Below are 18,738 nucleotides of genomic sequence, written 5' to 3' on the forward strand. Positions count from 1 at the left end.
TAATGCCTCTAATTATTAATAGTAAAAAATGTACCTCAAATATTGTGTGCCACAGTTACCTACTTGGATTGCTGCAGAGCACTTACATACTTACAAGTTCTACTCATATTTTTTAATCTAAAAAAATACTACACTCTCCTCATTTTGATTTTGAAACGACTGGGATATGTTCAAGTTAAAGCACATGCTAAAACTAATTTGTGGAGAAATCATAAAATTAGGGGGAGGGGACAGCCAGAGTACATGTGGAATGGGCACCAAGGCATCCTAAAACACAGACTGTAGCAAGAGGGAAAGGCACACTACAGTTTAATAAATGATTAATGAGGTGCTGACACATTAATGTAAGCACAGGGACAACCAGGTCTGCCAAATCTCAAACCTTTCCAAATTTTGTCAACAAAACACAGTTTTAATTTGAGACAGGCAAACACGGAAAATGATTTTGAGCTTTAGCTTTAGCCCTTCACAGATTTTGAATTTAAATCCTGTATCAACACCAGGGGAGACAGAGGTATGAAAGAAACACATGGGTTTACAACTTTCTTCAATGAAATTGGCGCTATTCAATGCAGTAACATATCCCAGCTCTGTGGATTATTCTGCCTGCCATTAAATAGCTCAGTTTGTGAATACTTTGGAGTTTAGATTTTTTTTTTCTTTAAATATTCAGAGACCAGGAGCCTGGAGATCAAGCTATTTATCCACGTTTAGCACTCGGCCTGTTTATTTGGTATAGTACCTCACCTAATATATCAAAATTAAGCATTGCACAACTCCTGATTTTTAACCACAGCCCATTAAGCTATGCTCACTGATTAAGACATAGCATTTTCCTTGTGCTTTCAATTTTCTCCAGTGTATGGTGAAGGACCTGATATTTCTGCAATATCCCCAATAGCAAAGGCAGAGAAAATCTAGCTAGGAAAATTTCCCAGTTTGAAGTGTGTCCTAAGTGTTAAATATGTAACTCCAGTGCTTGCCACTCTTCTGAAAGCTATAAATGGCTCGAGCACATCTTTATTTTCATCACCACTTGGTGACCTCTTCCCACAATGTGTTGACTTCTTTATTCTAGTAGCTAAAAATCACTCTCCATTTAACAAGACACTTCAAAAGGTGCCTAACTAAGAGCACATAAGTACAATACATTCTGTAATTTTGCTCACGTGCTCAAGGACAGGCCAGGCACTTAATTACCTTGTTGAATTGGGCCATAGCTCTCACTGCTATTTTTCAGTCTCTTCTTCTTTTTTTTTTTTTTTTTTGCCTTTCCCTTCTCTGGGGATGGAGCCTTGCATGTCCAAATTCCATTATCTGGGATTCATGAAGCATCATCTCTGTCTCTTATGCAAATTTGCAATAAGACACAAGTGGCTTCAATTCAAACATGAGTGGCAGCATCCCATGGAGGCAAACGAGCAGCCTCTGCTGCAGGAGAGGCTGTGGTAGCAGAATCAAACAGCATGGCAATCTCTAAGTGACTTTCAAGGTTTTCATAATAAGTGAACGTTTGGGGTTTCGTTCAGTGACACAGCCTGAAAAGTTTCCTCTAAATTAAAACTTGACATGTGTCAGTTTACAAGCAGTTGTGCTAAAACAAGAACAACAAGACAGCTAGGGCGCCTGGGTTTCATTAATTACAATAACATACAAAGCTGTTTAGGTTGTATGAATGAGTTTTTAGTTCTGAAAAATCAAATCTAGGCAGAATTCAGTCATGACACCATCTACTTAGTAGCAGTATTATTATTACCACTAACTGAGGCACTACAGCTCATCCCACCAAGGATGATGACTTATTGTGATGAAGAATTCGCAACCAGATTGAGCAGCTGCTCTGGAGGGTTTCTGGGATAAAAAGGCAAGGTTGGGCAAAGGTGATAATACACAAGAGCACCAAATGTTTTGTGCAATTGGGCTGATGAAACATGGAGATGAAATTATTTTCTCAAGGGCAAGCAGGAGTGTGAAACACAGCTGAAGTACTGTGCAGTACTTGACTTCTCCTCCCTGACTGTCTCCTTGTGCTAATAGAGACACAACAAACACAGCCAGGGCCAGCACTGCTCCAGCACACACACTCTGCTGGCACTCCATACCACTCCACTTGTCACATGCCTGGACATCTCAAACATGCAGAGAAATTTATTTCCTTCCAGGCCCACAACAGCTTTTATGTTAGACTTATCACACTCCTACATTTGCAAGCAAAGTTCAGGATAAAACCTCCTAATTAATTTCTGATTGTGAGCCTGAATCAACACACACTCTGCCTCCTCCCTGTACTTTCTTAAAATGTCTTATATCAGATGATAATCAGACAATTCCATGCTACATGGGGAAAAACACCCCAAACCAAATCTAAAATCTACTAAGAAAGGAAATTTTCTACAGGACTGGTCCTTAGAAAGTGCAGGACTCGTGTCCTTGGCCTTCCACTGATTCTCTCATCAAAACCATAATCTGTGTTCTAAGAACTTCCAGCAACTTTTGGGGAATGACGAATGACAGACCAAAAGTTGGAAATATCTCTTGGCAGCTTCAAAGTCCAGCACAAGTAGGGGAATGAAGGAAGGGAATGTCTCCATTTTTATGTGTATAAAATGAGTATGGTACCATCTGAAAGTATCTGGAAATACCTTATCCTTATGGTATTTAACCAGAACTGTGACATTGCTATTGGAGACCTTGTAAGTCACTGGTAACAATTCAAATGCAGCTGACAGCAAACACAGGGGCACAGATTTCATTTGGTTCCTACACAACACTGCCTCAAAACCCAGGAGCACCATAGCATTGAGATACTACATGTACACTTGGTCCCTTTCACCCAAAGAAATGATAAATGAAGTTTGGACTCTGCAGAGCCCAGCTGTTTTATTTTAAGAAGTCTATTGCTAAAAGACCAACAAATTCAAAATTAAAAAAAAAAGAAAGAAAAGGGAAGCAGTTATTGTAAAACAATAAGGCTGGGCACTGAAGAGAATGCTGCGAGCTTCAATGCCACCCTGTATGAGAGTAGGAGTGGTTCACTCGGCTGAAAGTGATTAATTTCTTGAAAATGCTGAGGTCACGCTAATTGACATGACCTGTGTAATTAAGCAGTCTCTGTTTACACACGGAAAGCTCAACTGCTGTGAAGCTGGGTTTGTATGACAGAATGTCTTTACAAGTCAAGAGATCAACAACCTTTCCTATGTCCTACCTCCCCGCCGACACAGCTCCTGATTGCTGCTCTGAGGAACGCGCACAGGCATTTCCATATGAAAATCAGCCTGGAGCCTGGGCGAGCACAGCCCCAGCAGAGTGTACATGTTGTGAAGCAAGCTCTGACTTGGGGCCCCAGGGGTGACTGCTCGGACTAAAGCCCCGTGCTGGTGAGAGTCCTTTTCCCACATTCTCTTTCTGTGATAATGCCCTCTGGAATCACAGGAGAATCGTGACAGAGGGAGGAGTGTGGGGTGAGAAGCTGAGGGCTCTGCCATGCTAATACTGGCTTTTACACTGATTCATTTAATCCCTGTGGCCACATCTCCTCATTTCTGCACTTCCCTGCTCAGAGGCAAATAGCACCCCTCTGCCTTCCAGCATTGCTGCAATTAAGCAGTTCAACAAAAGACATTCTACATATAAATAATATTGTCACTTACATAACATTCAACACTTGTATTGAAGTGCAACAATGCTGGAAAAGAAGCAAACAAGGTTCTGAGTAACTACAGAAAGCAGATATATTTTGGATTTGTCTTTCTCCAGAGACCCATGTGGTCCATGTGACAAATCTCTTGTTTCTTTCTCAGAACCCTGAGGCAAAGCCCCACAGACAGATTCTACCATATTTCCTCCGTGGAAAACTCCTCCCACCAAAAGAGAAGGTTCTTTGACTTTCTATCCCATATTTTTATTCGGCACATACCCAGCTAAAGCATTATTGCCACAGTCAAAGACCATGGCTTCAATAAACGGGTTGGAACAACTATTCCTCAGCATTGCCACCACTCCACTCTGCTGCCAGCACTGGGGAGGTGCATGTACAGACCACCTTCCCAAGGGACAGTGATGCTCTTCAACCCAAAATGAGTAGTGACACAGCTGGACCATAACAAGATGTCCTTGGCTATCTAAAGCTTTGTTGATATTTCAGCTCCCAAGACCCAGTCCCACAAGATGCAAAAATGGGTTAATAACAGCCCAAAGCATCCTAAGAAAGAGGCACCCAGTGGTAGCTTTCTCCAAGTGCTCACTACAGGGACAGACCTTCATCCCATCGATGCACGTTTATGAGTCTTTACCACTGCTCAGGAGTAACACATGTAGCCATATGCCTGATTTTATTAATTGCTCTTACACCTTCCTCTGCCCCAGCCAATAAACAAGGTGCCCACTTGGTGTCTCCATGAAAACAAATAGTTCCCCATGGAGAGAAAAATATCTCAGAGCCGGGGAGCCCAATAGCTGAAAACAACAGAGAGGTCATTTTGATTTTTCCTTTTCATGCTTTCCCTTCCGGTGGAGATGACATTATCTTCAAGAGTACTCTCTTCCAGAGCAAGAAAACCCAACTACTTCCTGACAATTCTGCTGTGACAAGAATTAGGCATTATTTTGTGACCTTATGTTTTTAGCATCTTCCAGTGAATTACTAGGTTAGTTTGGGTCAAAGTACTTCTGTCCTAACAGCTGCTGATTTTTAAAGGAGGAAGCGTGTCCGACTGACCTGGAATCGACGCATGTCTCGAGGGTTTCCTGCATTTTTTAGGCAATTTTGGTTACATTTGAGGAAAAATTTCAAGAAGAACCTGTGAAGAAACAGAAATGAACATTAATGCCTTATAAATAGGGTGTAGTCTGTATAAATATGACAGCGATACAAATATGATATCTGCACACTTGGTACAACAAAGACTTGTCAACATCAGTATTCCCAACTCACCCTGCCCAACTAAAGAAGGAGCAGAGCTTACATAGGCCTGATCTAGCAAAACATCCTGAAAATTTAAACACTAATTTCATAGCTCTGTTGTGTCAGAGCCATTAAACTTTGCAGAGTCAGTCCCTCTGTCACGCCAGGCTGGCTGTGCCATCCAGAGGAATGAGGAACAGACACGTTTTTCAGCACAGCAAAAAAGGGACAGAAAAATGCTAGACATGAAAATTCCCTTGGGTATAAATGGGGTTTTGTTTTACAAGTTCACTGTCACCCTCAAGTTTTGATTTAATACAAAAATACTGAAAGTGTTCCATACAGTTGAAATCTCCCCCCCAGGATTAAACCGAGTTTGTGAATAAAATTAATGCTCCAATAGTGGTTAGTGGAGCCCAAATCCCTGAGAGAAGGGGGAAGCCTTGGTCAAAAGAATGACTTCATGGAAAAATGAAATGTTTTTGATGCAGTCTACTTCCTGACCATACACAGTTCACTGAAGTAGCTATATGACCCTGACATATATCTCTAAGAAAAGACATTGCCTTTTACAAAGCCAAAGAAAAAAGCAAACATTTCACTGAAAATATTTCCTTCAGTGTTATGCATCAGTGGGCTGTAAACTCATAAAGACAAGTCAATGAATAATAGTGGGTCTCAGATTCCAGACTTCCTCCCTGAAAGCCAAAGTTTATCAGCCTTTTGTCCAAAATAAACTACAGACTAAGGTCTCCTAAAGCTCAGCCGTGCACAGTTTAATCCTACAGCAAGTTTAAAGCCCAGCGTAACCAGACAAGGCAGCAATACACGTGCAATAACCATCAGTGACTAAGCAGAAGTTCCTCTGCCCTGTTCCCACATACAGGAGTGGGGTGGGGAACAGTTTGATCCTGTTTTACTTTAAATCTGAATGTTAACCTTTGCAAGCAGCCCTCTTTCAGCACCCAAACTGAATGCTAGGTCAGCAGAATTTGCACAGACTGTCACCAAGAAAGGCAACACTGCAGGGTAAACAGCTTCAGAAAATCCCTTTTTGATAAGCAGCATTCTTTGCCCTGCTCTAGTTGTGATGCTGCCTCTCAACAAGGCAAGTTTTGCTTCTTGTTCCTCCATGTCAAAGAAATCATACAAGGCAAACGGCTGCAACGATAAATCGAAACTACGAGGGACTGTTTTCATTTAAGAAATGCAACGTAATGAGCAGGATTATCAAATGTGATGCTTGGGATTATCAAGGACTAGATCTCCTGGCCCAGGAAGTCTCTTCTAGACCTGAGCTTCTAAATAAGGGCAAGCAATCCACATAAAATAAACATCCACTGCACTGGAACAGGGGTTTGGAGGCAGTGCTTGTTTAAAGGAAAGAGCAGTGCAAGTCATTGCATTTCTCAATCAAGCAGGTTCTGATATTCAGTAATGGAAAGGTGGTGTTATTTGCTGTACATGTGTGTCTTTTTAAGCTGCTAATGGCCAGCTGTGACAGCCTGACTCAGATTGTGTAGAAGGAACTGTCAGCACAAATCTTGGCATCTCGGATCCAGACAACTGCTTGCCACCAGGCGAGGGTTTGTACTTGTGCCAGAATGGATTTGAGAGACAAGCAAATAGGGCATTAATTCCGCCAAAGAAAAGCGAAAAGTGGGGAGAGTTGGGGATCTTACACTTCAGATGATGGCTTTCCTGTCAACAGCTCATCACTTAGCCCATGAGCTATGAAGGGCACAGACATCAGATCCCTCTTGCCCTAAGCTGGCCCTGTCTCGCAAAACCCTGGCAGGATTCGGAGACCACCCCTCCACACGAGATTGCTCGCTGAAATAAAAAGCCTGGCCATCTGTTCAGAGGCAAAGACATCCCTGTCAGCTGGTGCCTACAGCCTCAAACAGGCCCTTGTGTGGCAAAACCTCTCAGAGCCACTCACTCTTTGGGGAGAAGCTGGCGCTGCCCTGGGCTTACCGCGGGATTTTGGCGGCTTTGCCGAGGGCTGAGTCCAGCAGCTGCCCACCCGGTCTGCCACAGCCCCAGAGCAACACCCCGGCCCTGAGGGGAGCTGGGGCATGGAAAAGTTAAAAATAGCTAAAAATTCCTGGTTTGTATTGGCATAGCACACAAATAATGGGCAGTGAGGGTTGGTGGGCTGATTAACGGTTCCCCAAAATGATGGAAAATTCTTTGTGAAGCTCTATGGAGAAACACTGGGCCTTCCCTCCCCTTACAAACTCTGAATTCATGTCAACTCAAAGGCTTGGAAAGTCACCCTGAAATACAGGAATTTGCTTTTTGGGGTCTGCAAAACTCTAACCCAAAATTTCACAGTCTAACTCCATGTGCACTGTGCTGTAACCCCCAAAGGCTACAGAAGTTTCACCAAAATAAACTGCAGAAGAAATGAAGCTCATCTGTTTAAACCTACCAAAAAACCTCAGGCAAACAAGCAAACAAAACTTCTTTTGAATTAAACCAACTCCAGAAAAAAACTTGCAAAAATAATAGCATTTTCAGAGGAACGCGACGCTCACACAGCCAAGTTCACTCACTGCATGTTAAGCAAAAAAAAAAATCACCAGTTTACAGAACACATTCTGCCAAGTGCCATATTTTAATTCTACTGAAAGACAAAACAAACAATGGGGCTGCACTTTATTTGGGAACACACCAGGCTGGAGCCCCCCCGGCCACACGAAGCATCCCTCACTCATCCAGGCAAGAGCTGAGCAGCTCCTGGGCTGGCACCACACCCCCAGCTGATGGAACCCCCCCACCTTGGCAGGGAGGAGGATGAGAACAGATTAAGACAAGAGTAGAGCAGAGCAGTTTGATTCATGGGGCTCAGCCCAGGCCTTGGTTCCTGCTTTAGACCGATTGTTGAGGTGCCTTCATCACCTCAAGCCCGGTCCTGCCAGCATTGCTCATTAGCAACACTTCACTCTGCAAATATTTCAGATTTGGATTGACAGCACTGGTCCAGGAGAAGTGCCAACAGAGCTGAGCTCTTTGCAAGCATAAACCTCCATCCCCATTTGCTCGCATCGAGCCTCTTCACAGTGGATTATTTTTTTTCAATTCTAACTTTCCCTGCATTTGGCAGGACTGTGTACCATTAATGCTAACCACAGAGGATATATAGCATTAATACTCACTACTGGGGTCTGAAATTCATTTCCAAGATGAAAAAAAAAATGTGCAAAACACAGGAGTGTCAATAAAATCTACAACTCTCTCTCCAAACTTATGTGACTGCTGAACACCCACTCTTCTGCCACACAGGAGACAGTCATCAATTATCCTTATTGCTACCATTGAAGGTTTGGGGTTTTTTTTCATCAATCAACCAAAACACATTTTCTGACTCTCTTCCTGACTACTACCATTCCTGGTGTGAAGAGCATTTGTGCATGTGTTTCTCTGTGGAGCAGAGAAACACAATCCAGCTCCATGAAAGTCAGCTCAGGTCCAGGAAAAAAACTTGCACGGGTATTAAACCAGAGAATTCCATGCATCACCTTTACTCCACAGAGACATGGCTGGAGTGTAAGGAAGGGAACTCTGGGGGAAAACCAGTTAATTTTAGATTATATTTAGGTGTCCTACCATGCTGCTCAGGGCAGGCTGCAAAAACTGCTGAGGGACTGAAGTTGCTGAGCAGTTGATGCGTGCCATCCATGCTCTACAAACCCCTGAGCAACTGCAAGGTCCAGCGTAGAAATACATCCTCTGCTTAAATACAAACCCCTGGGCTGAATCAGACCCCAAACTAATGTGAACTTCTGCTTGCCATGCAAAAGCCGTAAAAAATGTGCTATTGGCTGTTGGGAATGTTCTCTCCTTTTCTCACAATTCAATAGAAATTCCTTTTTTGGACATGAAGTTGTGGGTTTTTTTCTAACAAAACTGCTGCATTTCCAAAAAGATGTTGGTGTCAATAGGACTGTGTTCTCACCCTCTGATAGGGAGAAACTCTACCCAAGCCTGGTTCCTACTGTTACTTCCAGCTCCTGAAACCAGCTCAAGAGTCCTCACTCCTGCCCCATCCATGCTCTGATTCCCCTTGTTCCACTGATGGATCTGGTGAGCACAAGACCAGCTGGAGGTCACTCCACTTGTTTAAAATACTCCCTGCCACTCCCTGCTGGCCTCATTTTCCATCACACACCAAACCCTTTGGGTTTGTGCAACACCTCCCCAGCAGCGTCCTGCTCTTTGCCACCACCACAGGGATTTAAATTAAACCCATGGCAGAAATGGAAGTAATGAAGATGTAAGAGGATTTTGCCTTCCTGCTTTTCTTGCCACTACAAATTAATACTCATGTTTATTAAAAATAACTGAAGAGTTAAATTAAAGAAAGCAAGCTCTGACATGATCTACGTTGGCTCTTCTGTCGCTCCCCTGAAGGAAATTTAAAGGAACTCAAACACGAAGGCTTAGCAGTAGGATTTTCTTGCCATTGCCACAATAAATATGTCTGTGGAAGGAGAAAAAAATAGTTGGAAAGAAGACCTGCTGCATTCCTGATGCTGAAGAAAAGCTTGTTTGTTCCTGATACATTGGAGAAGTTGTTCAAGAACAGTTCCTCCATGTGAAAATACGACAGCTGTCATGGTGCCAAGGTCAGCCAGACCAGTGGCTATCCAGAGTGAGTGCTGGTTATACAGCTCAGACCTGGCTAGGGCAAACAAAACTGACAGAACACACCTTTTCTGTGCTGTAAACACATTTGATAGAAAAAGGGCAACTTCAGACTGCTGGATGAAACACAGCAGCAAGTATATGTGGGTTTGTAAAATTAGTAAAACCAAAATACACAGGGCCAGGGCAATAATTAGCAACTTTCCATCAGATAAAAGGATTGCATGCCCATTCTGTACGGCACACCAATTCAGCAGAGTACTAAATATGTGCATAAATTTAAATACACAAGCAGTACTGGTGGAGACAAAGGTACCACTCACATACTTGAGCACGTTCAGCTCTGCTGTCAAACTGCTGATGCTACAAAAACAGTGTCTTAAACAGCCTCTGATGGGTGTTTTAGCTCTGGTGAAAACTTGGCATGTCCAGAGGAACCAAAGCCAGTACAGAGTCGAGCTCAGAGGTCACCAAGGCTGACAGTGCTTTGTTTGCTTCTGCAGGGTTTTCGCTGCAAGTTTCACACACTTCTCTCTTTGTCAATCTATAACTTCTCCTGCAACTCTTGGTAACTTCATCTACTCAGTAATCTGTCACTAAAATAAAAATATAGGGAAAATGCTATTTTATTTGGAAAAGTAAATAATCAAAAGGTAGAGAGAGTAGGTTTAGATTAGGTACTAGCAAAACTTCTCCCCTGTGAGGGTAGGGAGGCCCTGGCACAGGCTGCCCAGAGCAGCTGTGGCTGCCTCTGGATCCCTGGCAGTGCCCAAGGCCAGGCTGGACAGGGCTTGGAGCAGTCTGGGACAGTGAAGGTGCCCCTGCCCATGTCAGGGGATTGGGTTGAGATGAGCTTTAAGATCCCCTCCAACCCAACCATTCCTTGATGCTATCATTCCATGATCTATGAAATGCCCCTTTAGAAACTTCAGAAGGACAAAGTTAATCCTTTTCTCTTTTCAAGTTGACTCTTCCTATCTAAACTCCTATTATAAAATGGCAAAATTCAAACTTAGGCTAAAATAAAGCTTGTTTTTATTCTTGAAGAATAATTTCTTTAATTTTCCAACAATTTAAAACTTCACTTGAAGATTGCTTTTTTTTTTTTTTCCTTGCAGGCCTTTTCACATAAAGCTCCCTGATCATGTCAAGTACCTTATTCACAAAAGAATAATTGAGACTTACACTGATATTTACCAACATGAGGCTTAGCATGGAAATCAAATATAGGCATGGAGAAAAGCTCCTATTACCCACATGTTCACAGCTGGATTTTACTTACCTCTTTAGTCAATAAACAGCAGTAGCTACCTTTTGTGGCGTTTTTACAACGGGAAATTTATTCTGCAGAAGAGAAATTAAACACCAGATACAGCCATCTAACTCTCTTCTAAACATAACCTCTTGAGTTATCAAACATCCTAATTATGAAAAAAAAAAATCCCAACTCTGTTCTCTCTGTATTCAATGCTCTTACTGATTTAAAATGGAAGCAAATCAGACATGAATTTTGCATTTATGGGATACTAAGAAATTTACTGGTTTAAAAAACAAACAAATACCAAAAATAAGGCAAGGAAAATTATTTACTAGACAATATATATCTTCCTCTTGAACTGCAGAAAAGGTCCAAGAAAAACAATTTGATGCAGAGAATGAACCTCACGCAGTCAGAGCCTGTCAGCTGAAATTTTTCAGACAGTGCCATAATAATAGAAATAATAATAATAATAGAAATAATAATAATAATAATTTTTGTTTGTTTGTTTGTTTTTTGTTTTGTGAAGTTGTTGTTGCTGCTGGACTCCAGCACTGCCAGGGTTTGCTGTTATCAATACAGTAAATATTCAGCTCAGCGCAGCAAACAGCTGAGGAGGCACCCATATAATCACCAAATCTGAAGGCAGGACCACCCAAACCAGCCTTAAATTACTCATTGCTCACTTCAGCAAGTGCTCCCAGTCACTTTTCCTCAGGTCTGTGCATTCTGCACAGCGAAGCACAGCATATCAATTTTTCATCTTGCATCTTCTGGACTCCTCTAGCTCCCTGATACTGAGTTATAATGCATCACAGAAATTTAGAGTAGTTTGGGAAAGTGTTTGGCATTTTCTCCAGTGAGTGAGTTAAAATCCCAGAGAGACTGTTTTGGTTTCTTTGCCCAGACTTTTAATAAGAAAAGAAAGAGGTAACACCACTGAAAAACACATCACAAAACAGAATTAAGATTAGTCCAGAGGCAGGTCTGAATGCTCAGTTTTTTGTGATTTAATTTTGCCCCCAGGCCTGATGTTTTAATATTTTTTTTCCTTTAAAGTAGAGAAAATCTGAATTTTCTTATATCTCCTTACTTGTGCCCTGCTCCAGTATCTAAAATTTTTATTACATTTGAACTGCAGCTACCTTTCCATCACAAACAAAAAAAAAGTTGGAAGGAGTTTATGCCATCTGTGTACAGGGGAAACACAGGGTATTTGGTTGATGACAACCATTGTGAATAGCAAAATATTAACAATTAAAGTTAATTAATTTGCTTCTGTTTAACCACTTTTCCCTTCAGTGTCTCTCCATTTTGGTCCCATTTCACCCCTCAAACACTAGGGCATAAAAGTGAGTTAACTATTTTTAATTTTTACTGAAGACATCAGACTTCAGTCACTGGAAAAAACGACAAACCAGCCCTGTGGTCTGTCATAGTTCACACAATGCCAGTGAATTAGCAGCCCTGCCAGAGCCATACTTCAGCAGAAAGAGCCTCTGTTCAGTGTAAGTGCTGACAGATAACAGCAGTGCTGTTATTGCAATATGATATCAGCATTTGCCTCCCTGCCTTCTCAAGGTAAACTCCTGTAACTTTAGCATGGGCACCAAAAAGCAGCAGAGGTATCAGAGTCAGGGGATGTTGGAGAGCAGGGCTAATCCAGCCCTCTGAAGCTGCTTTTCTCACAGCAAACATGGGGCCCTAAAATGTTTCCATTTGGGGTGTTTGTGACATACTTCTTTCACCAGCTTAATGAGAAAGTTATAAAGATTCACGTGGTAATTATTTCATGTGTGGGGAACACATTCCCCACCTTTCCCTGGACCAGGCATATGTAAATCCCCTGCATGTAAAATTGTGTGCAATCTGCCTGCATATACAATAATCAACGATTCCTCAAAAAACCTGACCCCAAGAATATCTTTAAGTAACATTGACACACTGGTGCCATCACCCAAACCTGCAAATTAAAAACTATAAAGATCTGGGAACCCAGTCAGTCACTGACAAAGGACAATCTGACAGAGATGCTGCTGGGAGATGTGATTGTACACTTTTATCGTTCTCGTGAATAAAGAAAAAAAAACCCCAACAATTAAAAGAAATCTTTTAAATTAACTAGTAGAAGTGAGTCTAGAATTAGGGGTCCAGAAAAAAATATACATACAAATGTACATTAGTATTTACACAAGACAAGATCAAGTGCAAAAATGTTGTGGAAGAAAGTCAAGTGCTGCCTTCAGCTCCTGCCCACAAGCTGGACATTCCATCCAGGGGTTCCCATTGTTTCGTGATATTTAAGAGAATAAAGCCCTCGTTTCCTTTGCAGCAGGGAGCTCTGGCAGTGAGCACAGGATCCGGAGTGTAGGGGCTATTTTGAGAGCTGGAAGGAAGCAAGAGGCTGCTCTGTGCAAAGGCGGAGGCACTTTGAGCTGTGTGTGCAGTGGTTCAACAAGAGAAGACATGCCAGGGGTACCTGAAGGGGATCATGAACTGCCCCAAAGTATAAAATTCTGCAGAATTGTGTGTGTATGTGGGCAAGCAACCCAAACACTGTAAAATTCATTGGGATTTACCACAAATGGGAAAAACTGAAAGAGGAAGGGGAAAAGAGATTCTGATGTGCTGCTGAAGAGGATCACCCTATAGGTACTGCTGGAGATGTCATCAATAAATATTGCATATGTCTGCTACCTTTAACACGACATTGAAAGAGCTTAATTAACCTCAGAAATAATGGCCTCTGCAGCAAGCAAGTAGAAACCAATCATATCTGCTTATATCACAAATTTTGGATTAAGTGCTTCAGAGCTTTTCTTAAAGCAATGAGCCTTGAACATGTAGAAAAAAGACTTTTGCTGATGTCCTCTTCTGTGTCAGAGAGATGTGGGAAAGGCATTGTAGGCTGTAGCTGCAAAGTTATCTCTTGTACCAGTTGGGAAAGGTGATCCAGCTAACAATAATATTTTCTCCTGTCCTTGAAGCCCACCATCCAGTGAGGTTAAAAAACCCCAAAACTGGAGTGGAATTCAGATCAGGATGCTGCTGAAAAGTTAGAACCAGAGCAAAGCAAAGACATTTATAAAATAAATCATGCTCATGGTACTTTGTTGGTGGGAACTATGAAAAACAGCACATTTAGAGGGAGTTCAACGGTCCAAAAGCAGTGTAAGGGCAGAGGCACAGCATTAAATACCTGACAGAGGGGAACAGGGAACACCTACAGACAACTCCTATGGTGTTAAAACACAGACAAGGCTTGGGATTTCCCCTGTATTTATGGATGTCTGGCTGTGTCCCAGATGCCCTTCTGTGGGAAAGCAGGGATGAGACCTGTGATTAGTCAGATTTACACCCACAAAACACAGAGCATGAGGGTCTACACAGTACTAGATAAATACTTCAGAATTATGATTTTTCTGTGCTGCTGCAGAGGACAGCATCAGCAACGGAAACTTTACAATGAGCCGTTAAGAAACCTTGCTAAGCAGCCAGGGCAGAAAGATAAAAGTTGTTGTTCATCTACATCTTACCAATGAAAACCACAATTCGATGGACTTGAAAGTACTTGCAACAGAACAATTCTTAACAACTTTAACTCTATTTTATGTTCTATTGTACTTCTTTTGAGAGCAATTGTGCTGGACATCAGGATTAATTTTTTCACTGCAAGGGTGGCGAACGTTTGGAAAAGGCTGCCCAGGGAGGTGGTTAAGTTCCCACCCCTGGAGCTGTCCAAGGAATGACTGGACACGACATCCAGTGGTTGAATTGAAACCGTGGTAGTCAGTCAAAGGTTGGACTTAATGATCTTGGAGGTCTTTTCCAACTTTAATGTTTCTATGATTCTAAGTTTTACATCTCTGCCTAATCTCCAAATAAAAAATTAAGAGCAAATTTGAAGAAATACTGTGCAGTGCCAATGACAAACTCATCAGCAGACACATGTTAGACAACATGCTAAAATACCCTCACATCAACTTGTCAACAATTACCACCAGCTAACAGACAACCCTGACAATATAATGCTCAGGGCTTGACTGAAAATACAGTTAAATGTACACTATCACATACAAATTGCATGTGACTTTGAGTCTATTCAATAAAATAATATTACTCCAAGTTGGGAAGTATGCATCATTCTGATTACGACTGAATGACAAAGTTTCTCTCTGCTGAGATTTCTTCCACTGTGCAGAACAACTGCAACAAGCAAAAAATGACTGCACTGCTCCTGCAGGGAAGCCTCTCTGCCAGCCTGGAGCTGCAGCATCCCCTGTCTACAGCCAGCTTTACCCTTGGCATCTTCTGAGTCCTCCACCAACTCTTCACACAAAGTCCTTGGACATAAAGAGGCAGGTTTGGCTCACTGTGCTTAAGAGAGCGTGAAGATCCCTTCATCTTAAAGATTCCTGACTCTCAGTAGAAGCAGCTACCTGGAACTTGCAAGGACGTTGAGGAGAACACTTTCATCCTTGCAGAAAGCGTCTTGGGACTTGTTAAGACTACAGGTGGTCAGACACTTGACTTTGTGTCTCTCCTGAAAGACGGCACCTCCAGCAAGGCGGCACTCCCTGGTGTGACACCTCTTCAGCAGCATCTGAAAGGAAAGCCAACCTCCCACTGAGCCACCAAACTGCTTCCCACACTAGCGAGGCTTTTCCTTAGAGGACTCTTCTTTGAAAATAAAAAATTGTCAGCCTAGTGATGCAGTGCCAATAACTCCAAGCGCTGTTGCTTTTGTATATCCTGAAGGTTGCTTTTAAAAAATGGGTTTCATTATGTAACGGGTTACAGCAAAGTGATGTCTCACAAGTTTTAAATTGAGATTTTTTAATTTTTTTTTCTTTTTTTGAACCTGCACATGGTTTTCTTGATCTCCATCCAGTCATTTAGAAGGCACGTTCTAATGTTCACCGACATGTCACTTTGAAAGCAAGAGACAGATACATTCTGTATTCCTTGGTAATAGTTTTAGGTTCTTTTTTAAAGTTCACTTCCAAAGATCACAAAATAATGGGGCGGGGGGGAAAAGAGGGTTTTTGTTCTTTTTTCAAGGGAATCTTTCTATCAAATTGTAGGCAATAATGCATTTGAGACACAGAAACCAAGAATGGAACTGGAGCTGGCAGAACAGCCACAGAACATCACCTTGCCTTCATCCCAAAGAGATTATGCTTTCAAGGTGTCCAGGCAGAAAATTTTCTGGAATTTTAAATATGTTAATAGCTCAAAGTACTGGCGACTCTAAGCCAAAACCCCAAATTGGAAAGTTCCTGAGCCCCGAGCAACATTCAGTCTGCAGCAGTGAAAGAGTGAAACAAATTCAGATGTGAACACGCACACCTTTTGTGAAGCTCTCACCTGAGGTTGGCATCTGACCAGAAATAACCAGCTCAGATCCCATCTTGGAGACCCGAGCTCAGGACCAAGAAGTCTTCAGAATAAACTGAAAATATCTTCCTGAAGTGCAAGGGAGGCTGGTTTCTCTCTTGTTGCACTGTCTGTTCCCAAACTCTCTTCCACCCATTACCTCTTAAAGGACATTGGCAAATGGCACCCCTCAGGCTGTATAAATCTCTGCAGAAGGAACAGCATAATTTTTCTCCCATCACGAACCTTCCACTCTAATATTTGACAGCCTAGATCAGGTGCTGTCCAAACATTTATTAAAACATTTTAAATGATGAATATATCCAATTATTACTATTAATGCAGCTAATACTGACTAATGAGGGGGAAACACACTAGCTTGTGTCCCGCAATTCATTACCCCTGCCTTGTCAACAATTCAAAGCCCAAAACCTAATCATCCATACCGGGCCCTGTTATATTTCACACGTCACATTTAATAAGTCACTCAGTGCCTATAAATTAATGTAACATGTCGGCGTTTATGAGCGCGGCTTTGTCGCTGTTAACAAATGATGTGCTGGCCTGGTCTGCTGCAGCTCAGCAGTGACGAATGATGGAGGATGATTTCTCTCCAAACTATAAACTGCACACTGGGGACCACAGCCACACGTGGGCATGTGTGTGCACACCCAGGCTGGGCATGGGAATGGCATAGAATATACAGAATTTGGTACCTGTTACAGGTGTATTTCGTACATTTTAATGTATTCAATATTTTTCAGTCCAGTCATTAAATTTTATCAGCACACATCATAACTAGTCAGACACTTATAGAGATGAACACAAGTTGCCACACAGTATTATAGGGATGTATAAACAGCTCTTCAGCAAGTTTATCAAAAACACATCTCCTGAGTGTATCACGTTACAATTTCACTCGCACCACTTTAGGCCAACCAAGTTTATAGATGCTATCATTTATAACAACACAACACACAGGTGGGGCCAGATCTTGGGTTTGATTTACAGTTAGTCTGAACACCTGTAATATTTCCATTCTTAGTGTTTCCACAGCCAATCACAGCTTGAAACAGAAATGAAACACCACAGAGTTGTATTGCAGAATGTGATGCTAAACTGCAGATGCCTGGCACAGCACCAATACTTCCTTTACTACTTCTTGAGCAAAACTGATTTTTTTAAGCAATATGAATAAAGCATAACTTAAAGTAACAGTATATTAAAAATGTACATGTGATATACATGTACATTTTAAAACCCTTCTTCCAATTTTCCTGAAAAGACTGTAAGCACTGGAAAGCAACAGGGAAAATGTTGGCATCTTTTGGTTACTTTGGTTACAGCTGTGGCAGGTTCAGGATTGAGGAAAAACATCTGGATCTACATACAACTGCATTAAGTACTATGTGCAGTAATAAAACTGCATGTTGCAAATGCACACTGTGGCCAGGAGGGAAGTTGCCACTGGAACCAGATTTTATGGAGCTCAAGAGGTTTGTCAGAAGCAGCAGAAGACAGATAAGGAAAGGACCCGTGACAGTTGAGCTCCTCACCCCTGGAAAAGCTGACTCTTACCAAAGCACAAACCAGGACCCCTGTTTTGGTTATATAACAAAGCTTTCCTGACAGTAAGGCCAGTTTTGCCCATATGGTCTCTTTTACAGTGTTGTATTCCATTACAGCAACAGATTCCTTATGGAACAGAGCATCCTGGAATACACACAATAATGCACTGGGGATGAGCTCACAGTCAGCCTGGGAGAGACAGATTTGACTGAATTCTCTAGATGCTTTTATTGCCTCTGTTGGGAAATGACAGTCTGTAAAAAAGGAAGATTTGTGGGAAAGGATCATGTCTGAAGGTCTGCCATTACAAAAAACATTCTTAGAGGAAAACCTCTAGTGTGACAAAACATCGTCTTGAGAAAGTTCATAACTGAAAGCTCTTCACTTAATCTCGGCAGCCATGACTCAATGCTTCCATGCCCTACTGAAGCAGAATTGTGAAGAGCAGTGCAGCAGAAAGTCACACAAATTTTCCAAAATCAGTCCACCCTGGAAGGGCCATCCCATGGTTACAGTACTAGAGCAGGACACAGAAGACCTACATTCCTTTGGACGCTTGCTACACTTTGGAAGCTGCTGAGTTGCTTTCAGGCTGCTAAAGTTGCAATTAAGCCCTCTTAAAAGTCCTCCTGCACATTTTATTGCATCCTCAGAAGTCAAAACACCTTTAAAAATCTACCTTTAAATCTCTCTGTCTTCTTTTCCCATCTTTAAAATAGGGATCATGACACTTCTCTAGCACACAGGTACCATAAAGACAAAGACACTTTCTAAAAGGTGTCACACACATCTAGGATTCTCTCATGTATTGTTGGCTTAAAAAAAAACTTAGATACTTTTAAAGACTTCTGATATATAAAGGGGAAACGATGTAGGATTTCATAGACTTTAAATGTCTCTAAGAAAATTATTCTGTATAAGCTGGATCACTGAAAGAACTACACTTACCAATTTGTTTTTCTAGGTCGTGTATGGGATT

At 41.9% G+C, this 18,738-nt stretch overlaps 1 protein-coding gene across 6 annotated transcripts in view; it reads right to left on the minus strand.

Annotated features, from left to right (window-relative positions):
• Positions 1-18,738, minus strand: part of EBF1 (EBF transcription factor 1) — a 264,174-nt gene that overhangs the window by 89,855 nt on the left and 155,581 nt on the right. For all 6 annotated transcript variants that reach the window (XM_059483699.1, XM_059483698.1, XM_059483697.1 and 3 more), the window contains exon 7: positions 4,721-4,802. In XM_059483699.1, coding sequence (XP_059339682.1) covers positions 4,721-4,802 — 82 coding nt within the window. The remainder of the gene's footprint in view (positions 1-4,720; positions 4,803-18,738) is intronic.

The sequence above is a fragment of the Ammospiza nelsoni genome, chromosome 16 (assembly GCF_027579445.1).
Source record: "Ammospiza nelsoni isolate bAmmNel1 chromosome 16, bAmmNel1.pri, whole genome shotgun sequence".
NCBI lineage: Eukaryota > Metazoa > Chordata > Aves > Passeriformes > Passerellidae > Ammospiza > Ammospiza nelsoni.